The sequence below is a fragment of the Lutjanus erythropterus genome, chromosome 20, assembly GCF_056507025.1.
Source record: "Lutjanus erythropterus isolate fLutEry1 chromosome 20, fLutEry1.hap2, whole genome shotgun sequence".
In the NCBI taxonomy this organism is placed as follows: domain Eukaryota; kingdom Metazoa; phylum Chordata; class Actinopteri; order Lutjaniformes; family Lutjanidae; genus Lutjanus; species Lutjanus erythropterus.
Genome location: NC_139336.1, coordinates 30,644,415 through 30,658,914, shown reverse-complemented (window position 1 = coordinate 30,658,914; position 14,500 = coordinate 30,644,415). Strand labels below are relative to the sequence as shown.

Sequence of the window (14,500 nt, the reverse complement as noted above, 5' to 3'; positions counted from 1 at the left end):
TGAAAATAAACCCTCCCTATGACTCACCAGAGGTGAATGGTGGTGTTTGTATCTGCAGAGACTCTGCCCTCTGCCTGCATATTCTTATCATTTTGCTATGTTTAGGTTTTGCTGTGAGAGAAGCTTACATTTCAGTGAAGCCTTATAAATAAGGGGAATCATAAATATATTTATATTAGCTGTCACAAAGAAAATCCCGGTGACAACATGCGCTGGTGGTGAACTGATGAGAAAAGGTGGAATGACTGGTTAGTAAACAAATTCCAGCTCTGATTCTCCCACAAACCACAAAACTAACTGTGATGGAAGCGAAGAAGAGTGATAGAAACATCGTGCAGCTGATGCGTTGTAGGCCACCTCGCCATATCGTGCCACCGAGCGTACAGAGTAGGTGACGTATACTTGTTTGCCACTGATCGTCATTATACATGTCTGACAGTGTTACGGGGACGAAATAAACTCATCAAAAATGTCTCGGTTCGGCTTTCCATTATTCCAACAATCACAGACTCCAGTTTGGTCAAAATAAACCCTTAATTCCCGGTCTGACGGCGCGTGGGGCGTGCAGTGCAGGCAACGCCGCACGGTGGCTGCTGGGGAGAGGAGCTCGGCGGTGCTGTGTTTCTAACTACAGGAGGACGCACACTTTTACTTTATCTAACTGTGTCAAGTACGGAGAATCATTTTCACGTCACAGGTGATGAAGGCATTGATACACGAGTCTTACAAAGTCAGTCAGTATGTCCTAGTAAAACTCATGTAGGAGTTTAGTGTGGTGCACTGAGCTGAAAAAGCAACTATTCTACCTTTAAACGAAATCCAGGCTTGTAGATTTTCATTCCCCTGCTTCAAAAGAACTTTTGATATTATAAGCTGTATAAAAACTGCTAAAAGTCTATTATTGGCTGTGGATATTTTTCTTATTTTTGCTTTTTTCTTCCAGCTTCAGTGGGTATGTTTATGCATCACATCACAGGAGCTGATTTACTTTACCTACTGACATCCTCTTGTTCACGGTGACTTTCTCAGCCTCTCCCTCTCCTTCTACGCACGCATGCACGTGCTCACAAGCAGGCAAACACACCCACCTATTTTGCTTATGTCATTCCTAGTGACATTACATAGACTTACATCCATTTCCTGGAGACTTACCCCATAACCTCGACTTGTCGAACCCTAACCTTAACCACTGACCCAAAAATCAGCGTTTTTTTTTTCCAAATCAGGACATGGCTTTGTCCCCAACTGCACCAGCTATCCCCAATTAACTAGCCTTGAGTCTGAAATATGTCCCTAAAAATAGCCGCAGTCATACCCACACACACACACACACACACACACACACACACACACACACACACACACACACACACACACACACACAAATACACACACACAGACTTCCTCCCCCCACCCGCTGCTTTCTCACCTCTTTGGTGACGTTGTCTTGGACCAGGCTGTAGAGGGGCACCACGCGGCTGACTTCCAGCAGCACAGGGATGGGGGAAGGCTGCTCTCCGCTCCTGCTGTTACCGTTGCGGCCCTTCCCTGACACTCCTCCCATCACGGCCTGGTGATGGCACAGGTGGCAGCCAGCTGGACAGCTGCCCTTCTCCTCGCAGCGGATCTCCACGCCGTTCACCATGTCGTCAGTCAACAGCTGGCTCTTCTGCAGCGCCGACAGGTAGCTGATGAAGGGGACCGACTTCAGCTCACGCCGCCCACCTCCGCCAACCCCCTGGTCTGTTGCCTCTGGAGGGGTAGGCAGGAGGGGAAGGGGAGGGTATGGGTAGGAGGAGAAATAAACAAAGTTAACAACAATAATTATTTACAGTTGTTTTAGAAAAAGGGAGGAAAACTTCCATTTCTTCTTTCAACATATCCTCTCTTAATTGTAAAAATAATCTCCTCTCATCTTTATTTCCACAAAACAATTTATTAATCTTCATTTGGAGAAGCTAGGCACGTTCACAGTCACTTACAGCGTCCACATCTGGATTTACTTTTAGTCGCTGCCAAGGAAAAGAAGAAAAAACAACAACTAATCCCTGACTGTCATCAGCTTTCGTAGACAAAGGATGAATGGGATGGCGGAGAGGTGTCACTGGCTTCTTCTCCTGAGCGTCAATTACCACTATTTGATGTTCTCACTGAAGTTTGGGGGGGGTTGGGATCGTCTCTCATCATTTCCTTCTTTGAGTGACAAAACAACACATGGAAAGAGGGGGCAGCGACAGAAGCGGGCGAGGAGTACAGTAGAAACAGGACAGAATGCTACTTGGGTACCGAGTGTTTGTTTACATGTTTACATCAGCGAAATTGGACAGATGAATGTAGACTGTGACAGAATAAGCTGATATATTTTCACTCGACTGGAGAAACGTGACCACATTAAGCACATACACAGACATAAACCTGCAGGCGGAGCTGCTGCTGCTGCTGCTACTATTAGCTGCTAACGTTAGCCACACTGTGTGTCAGGCTAGCAGCTAACGTTAGCTCTGGGTCCTTTACCGGCAGACACTGTGACCTTATTCAGTCTGAAAAGGTGAAGCATAAGCGTGTAAGGTTTGTATTGCACAGCGCGAAGTAGCGCGCATTTCAGCGGCATTTCAAGTACGATTTGGCGATTGTAGACTGCGATTAACGTCTTCAAATGGCTCTTAATACACACAGTATTTTTTCGGACAACGTTTAACATTATAAATTAATAAATTCAGCCTTGTGTTTTCTTAGAGACTATTCTAAATTAAATTTTGCATCTAATCAACAGAGAAATTAGTCACCAGAAACATCCCTACTGCACACGCTCAAGCCAGCACGCCTGTGGTGTTGGTGTGCAGTGGTGAAATGGGTCCCCGCTGAAACACTTTCCCGCCGCACACGTTCCGGACGTTGTTTGGGCTATTCACCGGTATGGCGGTATATGAAAAATTCATATCATAAGGAAAATAAAGACCGGTTTTCGGTACGAACCGGTATACCGCCCAGCCCTAGATGTAACTTTGAGACGTGATGCATCATCGGTCAGTGACACAAAATGTGACAAAAAACATTAAAACACCTTGCAGGCATGAGATTAAATGTACTAAAACAAAACAAAACAAAAGATGTGCAAATGTTTAAGTTAGGATAACACAACCCCACTCTATGTGCTGAGGCACATGGAAGGACGATGAAATGAAACACATTTGTGTTATTTGCCCGCAATAAACAAGACAAACTGTTTATCAGATTATTTTGTATGCTTTAGATCCATACAGCTGATAGACTTGGAGTTGTGCATGCTGCTACCTTTTATCTGGATCAATGAGATTACCGCTGCATACAGTATTACACCCTGCACACACATACACACACACACACACACACAGACCAAGAAAAAAACAAGTGAAACCTTAAACCTGAAAGAAGTGGGTAAGGCAGCAGGAAAAGCCCTTGACATTATTCAAGGTGGGGTAATTGGGACCCATTAGGGTTAATATTTTAAATGACTTATTTCCTGTTAACAGTTTTAATGACATTGAACTCAAACCTCCCTCAAACTACTGTCGGTGGCAAAAAGGCAGCATACAGTGCATGAACCCAAATATGCGTAATAGTGTGAGACACAGACAAACAAGTCTGAATCTATCTACTTGTGCAGTTTCACTTATTTAAACAAGTTAAACCGAAGACACGAAATGGGGGCTTGTTAACTGCAAACCATTAATTTCTCAAACACAAACACATGCTGACATGGGTGAGGCATTTAATAGCTCTAAAAATCCATAACATAGGTCAGGATTTTTTTTCAAAGATACTGTTCTAACTAATATTGTTTGCAGGAGATCACCATGAAAAAAATATTTAAATTCTTCCAATAAATATCAAATTGTGTACATTTTATCGTGGTATTATCTTACCATGAGTTTTTAGGGTTGGTACATCCTCAATATATATATATAAATATTCATATAAAAATATATATATATTTGATATCCTGCTTATAAAATGTATAAAATATTATAAAAACTCCTGTCCTCAGCTGTAGCCGTGACCCTGCCGTTCATGTTTGTCTGTGAGGGAGAACTGAGTCTGCCCATACATCTCTTTATGTACATCTTTGTGGTTTGCTCTCTGTGTGCGTCTGTGAGACACTGGCAGGCAGTTGAAGGGGTGGGTGGTAACTTCATGTGCAACAGTATGTAAACAGGCTCAAGGGGTGGCCCAAGAGCCCAATTACATGCACTTCTTGAGACAACACAGACACCGAAAAGAGCTGTCGAAAAAGGAACTCTCACAATAAATCCCCGCAGCTCGGTGTGGCTGTGGGCAGCCAGTCGTGTTCACCCTCACCCCCTTTACCTCATTTCACCCCGGATTATAACTGTTTACATCTATGTACGCAAATGTATTTCATTAAAGGTTTGGCACTGTCAAGTACGGAGAAAATCAATCTTTGCCAAGGTAGCTTGATTGTCAGAGCAAGCGACACTGAAGGACTAGAGTTTAGGATTTAGTGGAATCTAGCAGTGAGCTTGCAACAGCTCGCCTCACCCTCCCAGTCCAAGTGTGCAAGAGAACCTTTTTACTCTTCTCTCCAGTAAGAGTTTGACCAAACTTGGTACCTTGGTAAGAGGAAAAAAAAAAAGCTGACTGAGGTACCAATTGCTCAGTTTTCAGTGAAGCATAAAGCTAAAAGGAGCAGGACTTAAAAAAGGGCGATTTTTAGGTACTTGTATTTCCATTTTCTGCTACTTTATACTTCAACTCCACTACAATTTTTGATCCCCAAAGAGCAAAACGCAAGCAAGTATACAAAGTGAGATATATAATATATATATATAGCCCTACATTTACCAGCTGAAACATTAAAGTAATGTACACAATAATGAATAATCTTCTCCTGATAATCCTCATCTAATAATATAATATACGTTATTCCAATATGGGCTATTCTGCAAATGATGCTAATACTTGTTACTTCTACTTAAGTGAAATTTCAAATGGGTGATTTTTACTTCTGCACTGTGGTGTTGCCACTTTTACTTAAGTAAGAGATCCAAATACTTCTTCCACACTGCACAGTCTTGTTTCCCATATACTTTTGAACTTTTACAACTTCTTTTACTGTCTTTACTGTAAATCTTTTTCTGAGAATGTAAGCAAACTACTGTAACATGCAATTTCCCTCTGGGATCACTAGAGTAGTTTGTCTGAGTGTCTGTTTATTTGTGTTTGAGCAATGTACAGTTTCACTGACATTTGTCCAGCGGCGACACCCTTCACAAGGACAAATTAAACTGGACCACATGTATTTTTGTGCAGTTAAAGGAGTGGCCCATCATTTTGCCTTTTTATAAACTATGACATCTCTTTTCCTGTGTGTGGAATAAATGTAATGCTTAGTTACAGTACGCAACACTTGCCTGTCATCAAACGTAGTGAGGAGATAAATGGTAAGCATTTCCTAGCCATTGATCTTGCACTGCCGTTGTTAATTAAAATGTCTTCGTAGACTGCTTGCAGTATAATTACTCATCAGGGACACATCCCCTCCGGCCAGGGTTATGTTGCCCAGGCAACAACAGCAAAGGTGTCAGATATCTTCCATAGCAATTTAATACAGATGTTGTTAGATATGGTTGTTGTTGTTGGCTTTATTAAAATAGCTACATGTACCACAGACATCTGATTTAACGGACCCTTGTTATCTGCAGTAGCTCATTAATTTTACAAAGTTTTTTGTATGGCAAGAGAAATATATACGAATAATATGTACATGTACCTTGTCTAAAAAGTACCATTTTAATTCAGCAGTGTTATACTTTGTTGTATCAGTTTTTTGAGCAGTAGTTGCTATACAAAAGTCTGTTAATAGCAGGTCAAAATACATCAACATTTCTGAAATATGCTAAATGATTGAGGAAAAGACATCAAAATGTATTTTTAAAGAACATGTTTATGCTTAATCAGACAGTTTATTTTATCCTAGTTAGGTTAGTTTCTAACTGTCATGTTTACTCTTATTCACTTTGAGTGCAGAGGTGTTGCATGGACATCTTCTAGAAGACTTATCCTGACATCTAGTGGCCTCTTTTTAGAATTACTGGCTTAGGTTCAAAAACTGAAACATGTCTCCACATCTGGATGCTTTCAAACATGAGTTGTGGCCTGTGGGCTGTAGTTAAGGTTCCCTCTGTGATATTTTCTCAGTTACATGTCTGTTTATTTGTTCACTCAAGTTAACTAAACTTACTGTGCCAGGTTATTCCTTAAGGATAGACGGCTACACTACACTAATATTTTCTGAATTGATACTGCAAACCTCCTCATTCCTTGTCAAATATTTTGAACTTCTACACAAAAATGTTCATCTTTTGCATGTATTTATTTTGCATGAATTTACATTTTTTGTATATTATTGACTATTTTCTATTTTCTATTTATGCTTTATTTATATTTTTTAGTGTTATGTTTGTTGTTATGGATCAATACACCACAGCTAATTCCTGTGAAAACCTAATTGGCAAAATAAATAAATAAATTAATTAATTAAATATAAAAATAAAAAATATATATAATTCTGATTCTACATCAATGATGTGCAGGAATGTCTTCCTACTGAATACTACAAAGGTCATTTTTACAAGTTATACTATATTTAATAAGTGTGAAACTGATTGAATTATTGTCGGAAGAAATATTTAGAGTTGGCATACTATGCATGAAAATCAGTAAAATTCGACTATTTAGCCTCTTGATCTGTGTGTATTTGAGAATGTTAGGAATAATACAAATAAAAGACAGTAAATTAGCCCACTTTGAAGTATTCGGCTCATGTCGGAAGTAAAATATCAGTAAAAATATATCAAGAACTGCATCAGGACCATGAATGTATCACCAGGAGCCTGGCGTGCCCTCAGCAGCCAATCAAAACAACTGTCACACTCAGGGCCGTGCGTCTTACGTAACACCCCGGCTCTGCGTACGTAACGTCGTCACGTCAACACTGCAGTCTTCTGACTAGCAGCTGCAGTAGCAGAAACACAGCACGCCCATCACAACCTCTGTACTTCCAACCAGCTAACACTGAAGAAAAGGTAACGTTTTAAAGCATAAATGTAAAAAGAGAAACATTACGACGACCCGTATATGTTATTTTTGAATGCACGTTTATAAAAAATCAGCTCCGTGGTTACGCTGAATGACATTTTCGTCAAGGAGCAGACGTTAACGTTTGTTGTTTTGTCGAGAGGCCTTTACTTGTCTAAAATGAGGGAATTATAAATGTATATCGTTTGTAAGTCGGGTCTTCGAGGTCAGTCTATTTTTAAGCACCAAAAGCACGGTGGTGCCTTCAGTTAGCTATAGTTAACCTAGTTAGCTTGCATTGTCACATTGCCTGTCATCATTGCGTGGAACAAGTACAACAATTAGCTCCCTTTAATAACAACAATTCGTAAATTAGCTAGCTTACCTGCCGTTTTCATTATTGCCTTCGTGTGGTTGCGTCTTTTCTTTACGAGCAAGTGGATGTAGTCAGATATAACTAACGTTAGCTTTGCATGCTGTTAACGAACGTTAACAAGGAGACTATTCACTGGCAACAACCGGCTAACTGTCCTCCCACTAAGTAATTTTCGCCTCATGTTTATGTCAGCTAACGTTACACTGCGACAGCAAGTTGCTTTGAAACAGAGACGAGCTAACTTGCTAGTTTTAGGTGGCCACTTACTTATTAATTTGCCTAGCAAATAGCCTTCAAACTAGCCTATTAGATTGTGTCAGTGTACTGCATGAATTATTGTCAATCAGTCACAGTGCATCAGTAATGGTCTAAATTGTAATGGTCTAAATTGGTTTAAGAGTTGAATTCAAATGTGTCTTTTATCCTGTTACCATGTTTTAGGTTTTAGCTAATAAACATATGTGGACAAATGTTCTTAAACTCAACCATTTATTGTTATCTTGCCTTACTTATAAGTTTGAACTGGCAACATATGTATTTACATTTGATGTTAAGTTCTATTGCAAAATGGCCTGCTACAAAATACTAAAACTACTATAATACAAAACTGAGGCATCACAAACTGACCATGATACACTCAGTTATTTCCTCAATTGACTTAATGACTTTATATTCTACTCTAAGTAGAATTTCTCACAGAATGGAAAAATGTTACAAAACATAACTACATTTTTTTTTTTCTTCTCACACAAGGAAGGGACCATAATGGCGGCAGCATGTCCCCCCCTGGACCCAGATCTCATGAGAGAGGTTCTTGAATGCCCCATCTGTCTGGAGACCTACAACCAGGACCAAATGAGACCCAAACTCCTGCAGTGTGGTCACACAGTGTGCCGGCAGTGTCTGGAGAAGCTGTTAGCCAATACCATCAACGGTGTGCGCTGCCCCTTCTGTAGCAAGGTCTCTCGTATGAGCAGCATCTCCCAGCTGGCTGATAATCTCACTGTGCTCAAGATCTTAGATTGTACTATATCCTGCAGTGCTGCTGCTGCTGCCCTAATGTGCAAGTCCTGCTGCAACCGGCTACCACGACAGTACTGCCATGACTGTGCCACAGTCCTCTGTGAGCTCTGTAAAGGGGAGGGCCACCTGCAACAAGGCCATTCAGTTCAGCCAATCAGAGTGGCTGCTGAACAGCGACGTAAAGAACTGGGTGGGAAGCTGAATGCTCTGCGTGATGTTATGGGCCAAATTCAGAAGAAAAAGGCAGCTATTGAGAACATAAACAAGTCCTTGAGAATAAAATACCAGGCAGTGCAGCAGGACTATACAACATCTGAGCTACGACTTCAAGAGGAGCTCAAGAGGTCTCGAAGGACATTCACAGCATCCATGGCAGAAGTGGAAAAGCTAAACGGTCAGGTCCTGGAGGAGCAGACGTATCTCCTCAACATTGCAGAGGTAAAAGTGGTTTCACGCTGCGATTATTTGACAATGCTGGTGAGGCAGAGCGATATTGCTTTGCTAAAGGATGATGGTGGAGGCAGTGATGATGAAGAGCTGGATCTGAGGAGCAGTTTGCCCACCATGATTCGGCTGCAAGAGCCAGAGCTGGTCAGAGCAGAGCACTCCAAACCTGTAGAAGTGGGCCACATGACTACAAACACGTATACTGTCAATACAGATGATGAGGAGTTGGAGATTGCACTTGAGGGGGACATAGAGAGTGTAGCTGGGGCAGTAGGGGGTACAGGTGGCGCAGCGGGAGCTCCAGTGGATCTTTACCGAGATGTTGACATGGTTGCAGCTGTAGAGGAGGCGGTATGTGGCTCACCAAGCAGCTTTAAGTCAAAGTCCATGGATGCAGGTGGGGGATCACCCGGAGGAGCTGGGGCAAGTGCAGCCCTGCCAGTCTGCCAGTTTGTGAAGAAGATGGGCTGCAAGGGGACTCTACCTGGCATGTTCAATTTACCCGTCAGCATCTGTGTAACACCACAAGGTGAGGTTCTGGTGGCTGACCGTGGCAACTACCGCATCCAGATCTTTAACCGCAAAGGTTTCCAACGTGAAATTCGCCGTAACGCCAGCAGCATCGACAACTTTGTCCTGAGCTTTCTTGGGGCCGATCTGCCTAACCTCATTCCCTTATCCATCGCTGTCACCCCTCAAGGCCTGATTGGTGTCACTGACAACTACGATAACTCGGTTAAAGTCTACACGATGGACGGACACTGCGTGGCCTGCCATAAGAACCAGCTGATTAAACCCTGGGGCATTACTGCCATGCCATCAGGTCAGTTTGTAGTGTCAGATGTGGAAGGCGGCAAGCTGTGGTGTCTAGCAGTGGACCGCAACGTTGGTGTGGTCAGTTACAACCGACTGTGCTCTGCTGTGCGGCCAAAGTTTGTGACTTGTGATGCGGCTGGAACAGTCTATTTCACCCAAGGCCTGGCCCTGAACTTTGAGAAACGCCACAATGAGCCCCACCTGGAGGGCGGCTTCTCTATTGGCTCAGTGGATACCGATGGCCAGCTGGGCAAGCAGCTCAGCCATTTCTTCTCAGAGACAGAGGACTTCCGCTGTATCACCGGCATGTGTGTGGACGCCAACGGGGATTTGCTGGTAACGGACAGCGGCAGGAAAGAAATCCTCCAGTTTCCCAAAGAGGGTGGATTCAAAATTCTCATCCAGGAGGGGCTGACCTGCCCTGTGGGAGTGGCCACCACCCAGAAAGGACAACTACTAGTGCTGGACTGCTGGGACCACTGTGTGAAAGTCTACACATACATCCAGAGGAGGCACTCCTCCACTTCCTAGAGGAACAATCCAGTCCACATGAGCATTGAAAGGTTTAATAGGTATGTGTTGGAAGGTGTGTATGGAAGTTTGAAAAAAGGTAGAAACACACTGTTATCTGTCACTTTAGTTTGGCTGTGGTCCAAACAATTCTCACTCCAGCTTTCCTTGGGTTAATGAAAGAATGTTTTAGCCTGTTTGGTTCAGTTTAAACCCTACTGGAATTTATTTTAATACCTCAAATTAAAAATCAGATACTTAATCAGCTGCCTCTCACCTGTTTATTGTAAGAGTTCACAACTAAAACTAAAATATTGCAACATTTTCACATCAAAGAATACTGGCACAAGTTGTCGCATTAAAATAAGTGAAAGAAGCCACTGATGTCAAAGCTAATGCAGGCACAAAGTAGAGATGATTTTCCTTCCTCTATTATTGACTGCTTTATCCAACATTCAGCCTGACTGTGTGTGACGCATGGCTTTCACTGATTTGGCTCAGCTTTGCGGAAGAAAAGCGAGAGGAGGAAGAGCTGAAAATGAACATGTATTTACATATGAAATAAAGCATACCGAGGCTTTTGGCCTGTGAAGCACTTTATTATTGACACGACACTGTTTCCTATCGTGTTAGGTTTTAGTAGCACAGACTAAGATTGATGTTGCTGAATGCAGCTGGCAGCTTTAAAGTTTACTGTGCAGTAAGCAAATGGCAAAACAGTAAGTAACCAAGTATCAGCATTCATCAAATTGCATTCAGTAACATTCAGGGAACATTAAGTGTAGAATATTAAGTTACCTACAAGAAGGAGCGCAATGGTTCTGGGGGTTTATATCTCTTGTGTAGGTCTTTAATAGCAAAAAAAAAACTTATATGTTGACTTTATTTTTGTCAAAGCTTCTTTGAAGGTAAATGAGTTAATGCAATCAGAATTAGGGTTACTGATGTTTAATTTGTAGACCACATTATCTTTATTGTAATTTTTTTCAAGTACTTTTAATACTGCCTAGCTACTAGCCCGTGTATATCAGCCAAAACCTGAGTAACCAGTTGTAACATTTTGAAGCAGCAACAGCTTAAAGGGATAGTTTGGATTATTTGATGTAGGGTTCTTATTGATGGTCAGTGTGTTACCTATAGTACATGCCGGTTAGCAAAAGCAGAGAGGGGCGCTGTGTACAGGGTCAGCAACAAAAGGCATTTTAGCCACATTATAAAAGTCCATCAATATCAGTTTAAGTGTACTCTGTTTAGAATATTTTCACTGCTTTACTTTGTGGTCAGACAGCCTTTTCTGACAGGAAACTGCTGTTACATAAGCCAGATATCGCTTTCTCCATGCCAATCAAACTGGCAAAACCAGTAATTTTACCTTGCAGAGCAATGGCATTGCTGCACTAATGTTGCCTTGATCTGTTTGTTTGTCTGTGTTATTGTGTGAGTCTGGTGAACTATCCCTTAAAACACCAAAGTCACACAATAACACAAACTCAATCAAGGCAGCAGTAGTCCAGCAACTCCTTTATTCTGCAAGGTTAAATTACTTTTCCTATAGAGTGGTTGGTTTGAGGAGAGTGATATCAGAAAAGTCTGTCTGACAGCGAAGTGAAGCAGTGAAAATATTCTAAACATAGCACACACTTTTGTAGGTGGCTAAAATACCTTTTTAAATACCTTTTGTTGCTGCCCCCATCCACAGCAGATCATTGCCTCAGCACTGGTGCCCCTCTCTCCTTCTCCTAACGGGGGGCATGCCGATCGACATCTGCTGTGTGTAATACACTGATACACTCATACACCCCTACATCACATATTCCAAAGTATCTCTTTAAAGGACATATACAGTCTGATCAACAAACCCTATTCTCTCTTTCTCCCTCAGCCTTCTCCTAGTGACGTCCCAGCCACAGCCTCACTTGCGTCACTAGGGGGCAGGTTTAGGTAACTGTCTAAGACAGAGCCGGGTCCATTGCGAGCAGAGTAGCAATGTTCTGAGGTCTCGAACAACCTTTGCAACTTGGCCCTTAAAATTTCAAGGCTCTGTACTTTTTATTCCCTGCACCACGCAGTCACCTACGAGCCACTTTTCGGTGCTATGCCCGTATAGCCAATACTAAATAGCACCAGCATCCAGACCGCAGCAGACATCTACACCTTGAATAATGTTTACAAACTTTGTTCAAATCTCACATCTTCTCCACTGAACTTGTTCCGTGCTACGGTTTCCTCGCGCCCGGCTTGTGGTGACACAGTCTTTGTAGGGATCAGAAGCAGAGTGTTCAGAATAGCACTGCTCGGATAATGATGAGTGAAAACTCCAGCATCACACACCATACCTGGCTTTGTTTGTTACACTGGGATCTTGGTTCCTTGTTGTTATGTCTCCCTCAGGTTTTTATTCAACACTAGACAACTTGTGGCCTGAGTTGACTAGTGTTGGTAGGTATGGTAAAGACAACAGCCATATATGGTGTTTTGCTAGTTGGTGCTAGTGTTAGTCAACATTAAAGTCGTCTGTATCCGCATGTATTCATTATTTCATCATGTAGATCTACTGGATTTTTGAGTCCATGTGAAGCATTAGAAAGATGATGCTTTCAGGTAAAATAACAATTAAAGACACCTTTAATCAAAAATATTTTGTGGCCTAAATATGGGGAATCAAGTTAATCATTGAAACCCGCCCATCAATATTGTATGTAACATATTCTATGTCTATGAAGTCGTAAATAGCAATTATGCCTGCTCTGAGGCCATACGTATCTTCCAGTCCAGGTACTGACTCAGTTTCAGCCTTAAAGATAAATAATTTCACAAAGCTGACCTTAACTCTGCACCTGGAGCCCTATTAAACAGCAACATACAAATATACATATCTGAGAATTGAACCGTATCATAAACAATACGTGTTTTTAATATTTCTACATGAGCAAAGTGATAAGGAGAAAAAAAACAAAACTGAATTTAAGTATCAGGTGATATCTGTCACAGTCATATCCTTGTGTTGTTGTTTTTTTTTATTTTACGTGATGATTTTAAGTCGAGATTCAGCTGCATGTCAACCTTGCCATCAAATCTGTTTTTTTTTTTATGCTTACACTTTATTCAAGTGGTCACTAGAAGTAGTCATTACTAGAGAGTATTCAAACTTAAAACAGTGACAGAAAAAAAATGCATAAAATGCTAGAAAAATCAAGTGTCCTTGTGTCAGTGTGCTGAACATCAGAGTGTCTCACCTGAATCACCTGTTTTCTTTATAATGTGTCAATGGAAAGAAGTGATTTCCTTGCATACTTCTTCAGAGTTTATTAATTTACACTACTGGGTCGTAATACCGCAATATATCCGTGCACCAGACTCCCATGTGTTTAAGGTGTTTTTCCTCCTTTACAGGCTGTGAATTTTACAATGTGTTGAACACATTTCAGACATCTCTGTGTAGTCAAATCCATGTTTGTATTGTTGATTATCTGAGTGCAATAAACATTTATGAAACAATATCCGGAGCAGATTTTTTTCACACTACTCTAACGTTTGTGTTTGCTTTTATCGGATGTTTTCAGTGTTATATGAGACACTTACGTAGTAAAAGCAAACCTCTTTCAGCATCGCAGACCTTTTTCACAGCAGCCATATTGATGTGAAATTAATATTCACATTATTATGGCTCTCACGAAAAAAGGTTAACAGAGTTCCATGTAAACATTTTGATTTATGCTGTAGGTGTGCAATAGTGTAGGTTAGTAATAGATGTGTCATGTCTTGAAGTATTCAGATCCTTCAGTAAAAGTGAAAATACAACAGTATGAACATAAAAGTCCTGCATTCAAAATCAGCTCTCAGTACTTAAAATATCAAAAATAAGACTACTTGTTTTGTACGATGCTCAGTGTAATTATTATATATTTATTATATTATTTGATTAATATTAAATGTCATTTTATAGTTGGTTGATGCATCTGATTTTACATACCCAGGATAACTGGGTAGTTTCTGTAACAACGTCTTTTTAAGCCAATCATATGATGTATGTTAGCTGCAAAGTACTTGCAAATAAAAGTACAAAGTACAATATACTTTGAAATGTAGTGGAGTAGAGGTAAAACACAAAAGTGGAGATAGGTAAAGTTGTACATCAGTAAACATACTCACTAGTTGAAGTATACCATTGGTGGAAAGTTAGCAGGAAGTACACCCGCTCAAGTGCAGTACTTAATTGAAGTATTTGCACTTTGGTTGAGTATTTCTTCT

General features: G+C 41.1%; 2 protein-coding genes across 3 annotated transcripts in view; one reads left to right on the top strand and one right to left on the bottom strand.

Annotated features, from left to right (window-relative positions):
* astn2 (astrotactin 2) overlaps positions 1–14,500 on the bottom strand; it is a 382,265-nt gene that overhangs the window by 64,203 nt on the left and 303,562 nt on the right. For both annotated transcript variants that reach the window (XM_084745505.1, XM_084745506.1), the window contains exon 17: positions 1,430–1,752. In XM_084745505.1, coding sequence (XP_084601631.1) covers positions 1,430–1,752 — 323 coding nt within the window. The remainder of the gene's footprint in view (positions 1–1,429; positions 1,753–14,500) is intronic.
* On the top strand, positions 6,943–10,511 carry trim32 (tripartite motif containing 32). The gene is made up of 2 exons (XM_084745507.1): positions 6,943–7,085; positions 8,207–10,511. Exon 2 carries the CDS (start codon positions 8,219–8,221, stop codon positions 10,268–10,270), a length of 2,052 nt encoding a protein of 683 aa, XP_084601633.1. The 5' UTR covers positions 6,943–7,085; positions 8,207–8,218; the 3' UTR covers positions 10,271–10,511.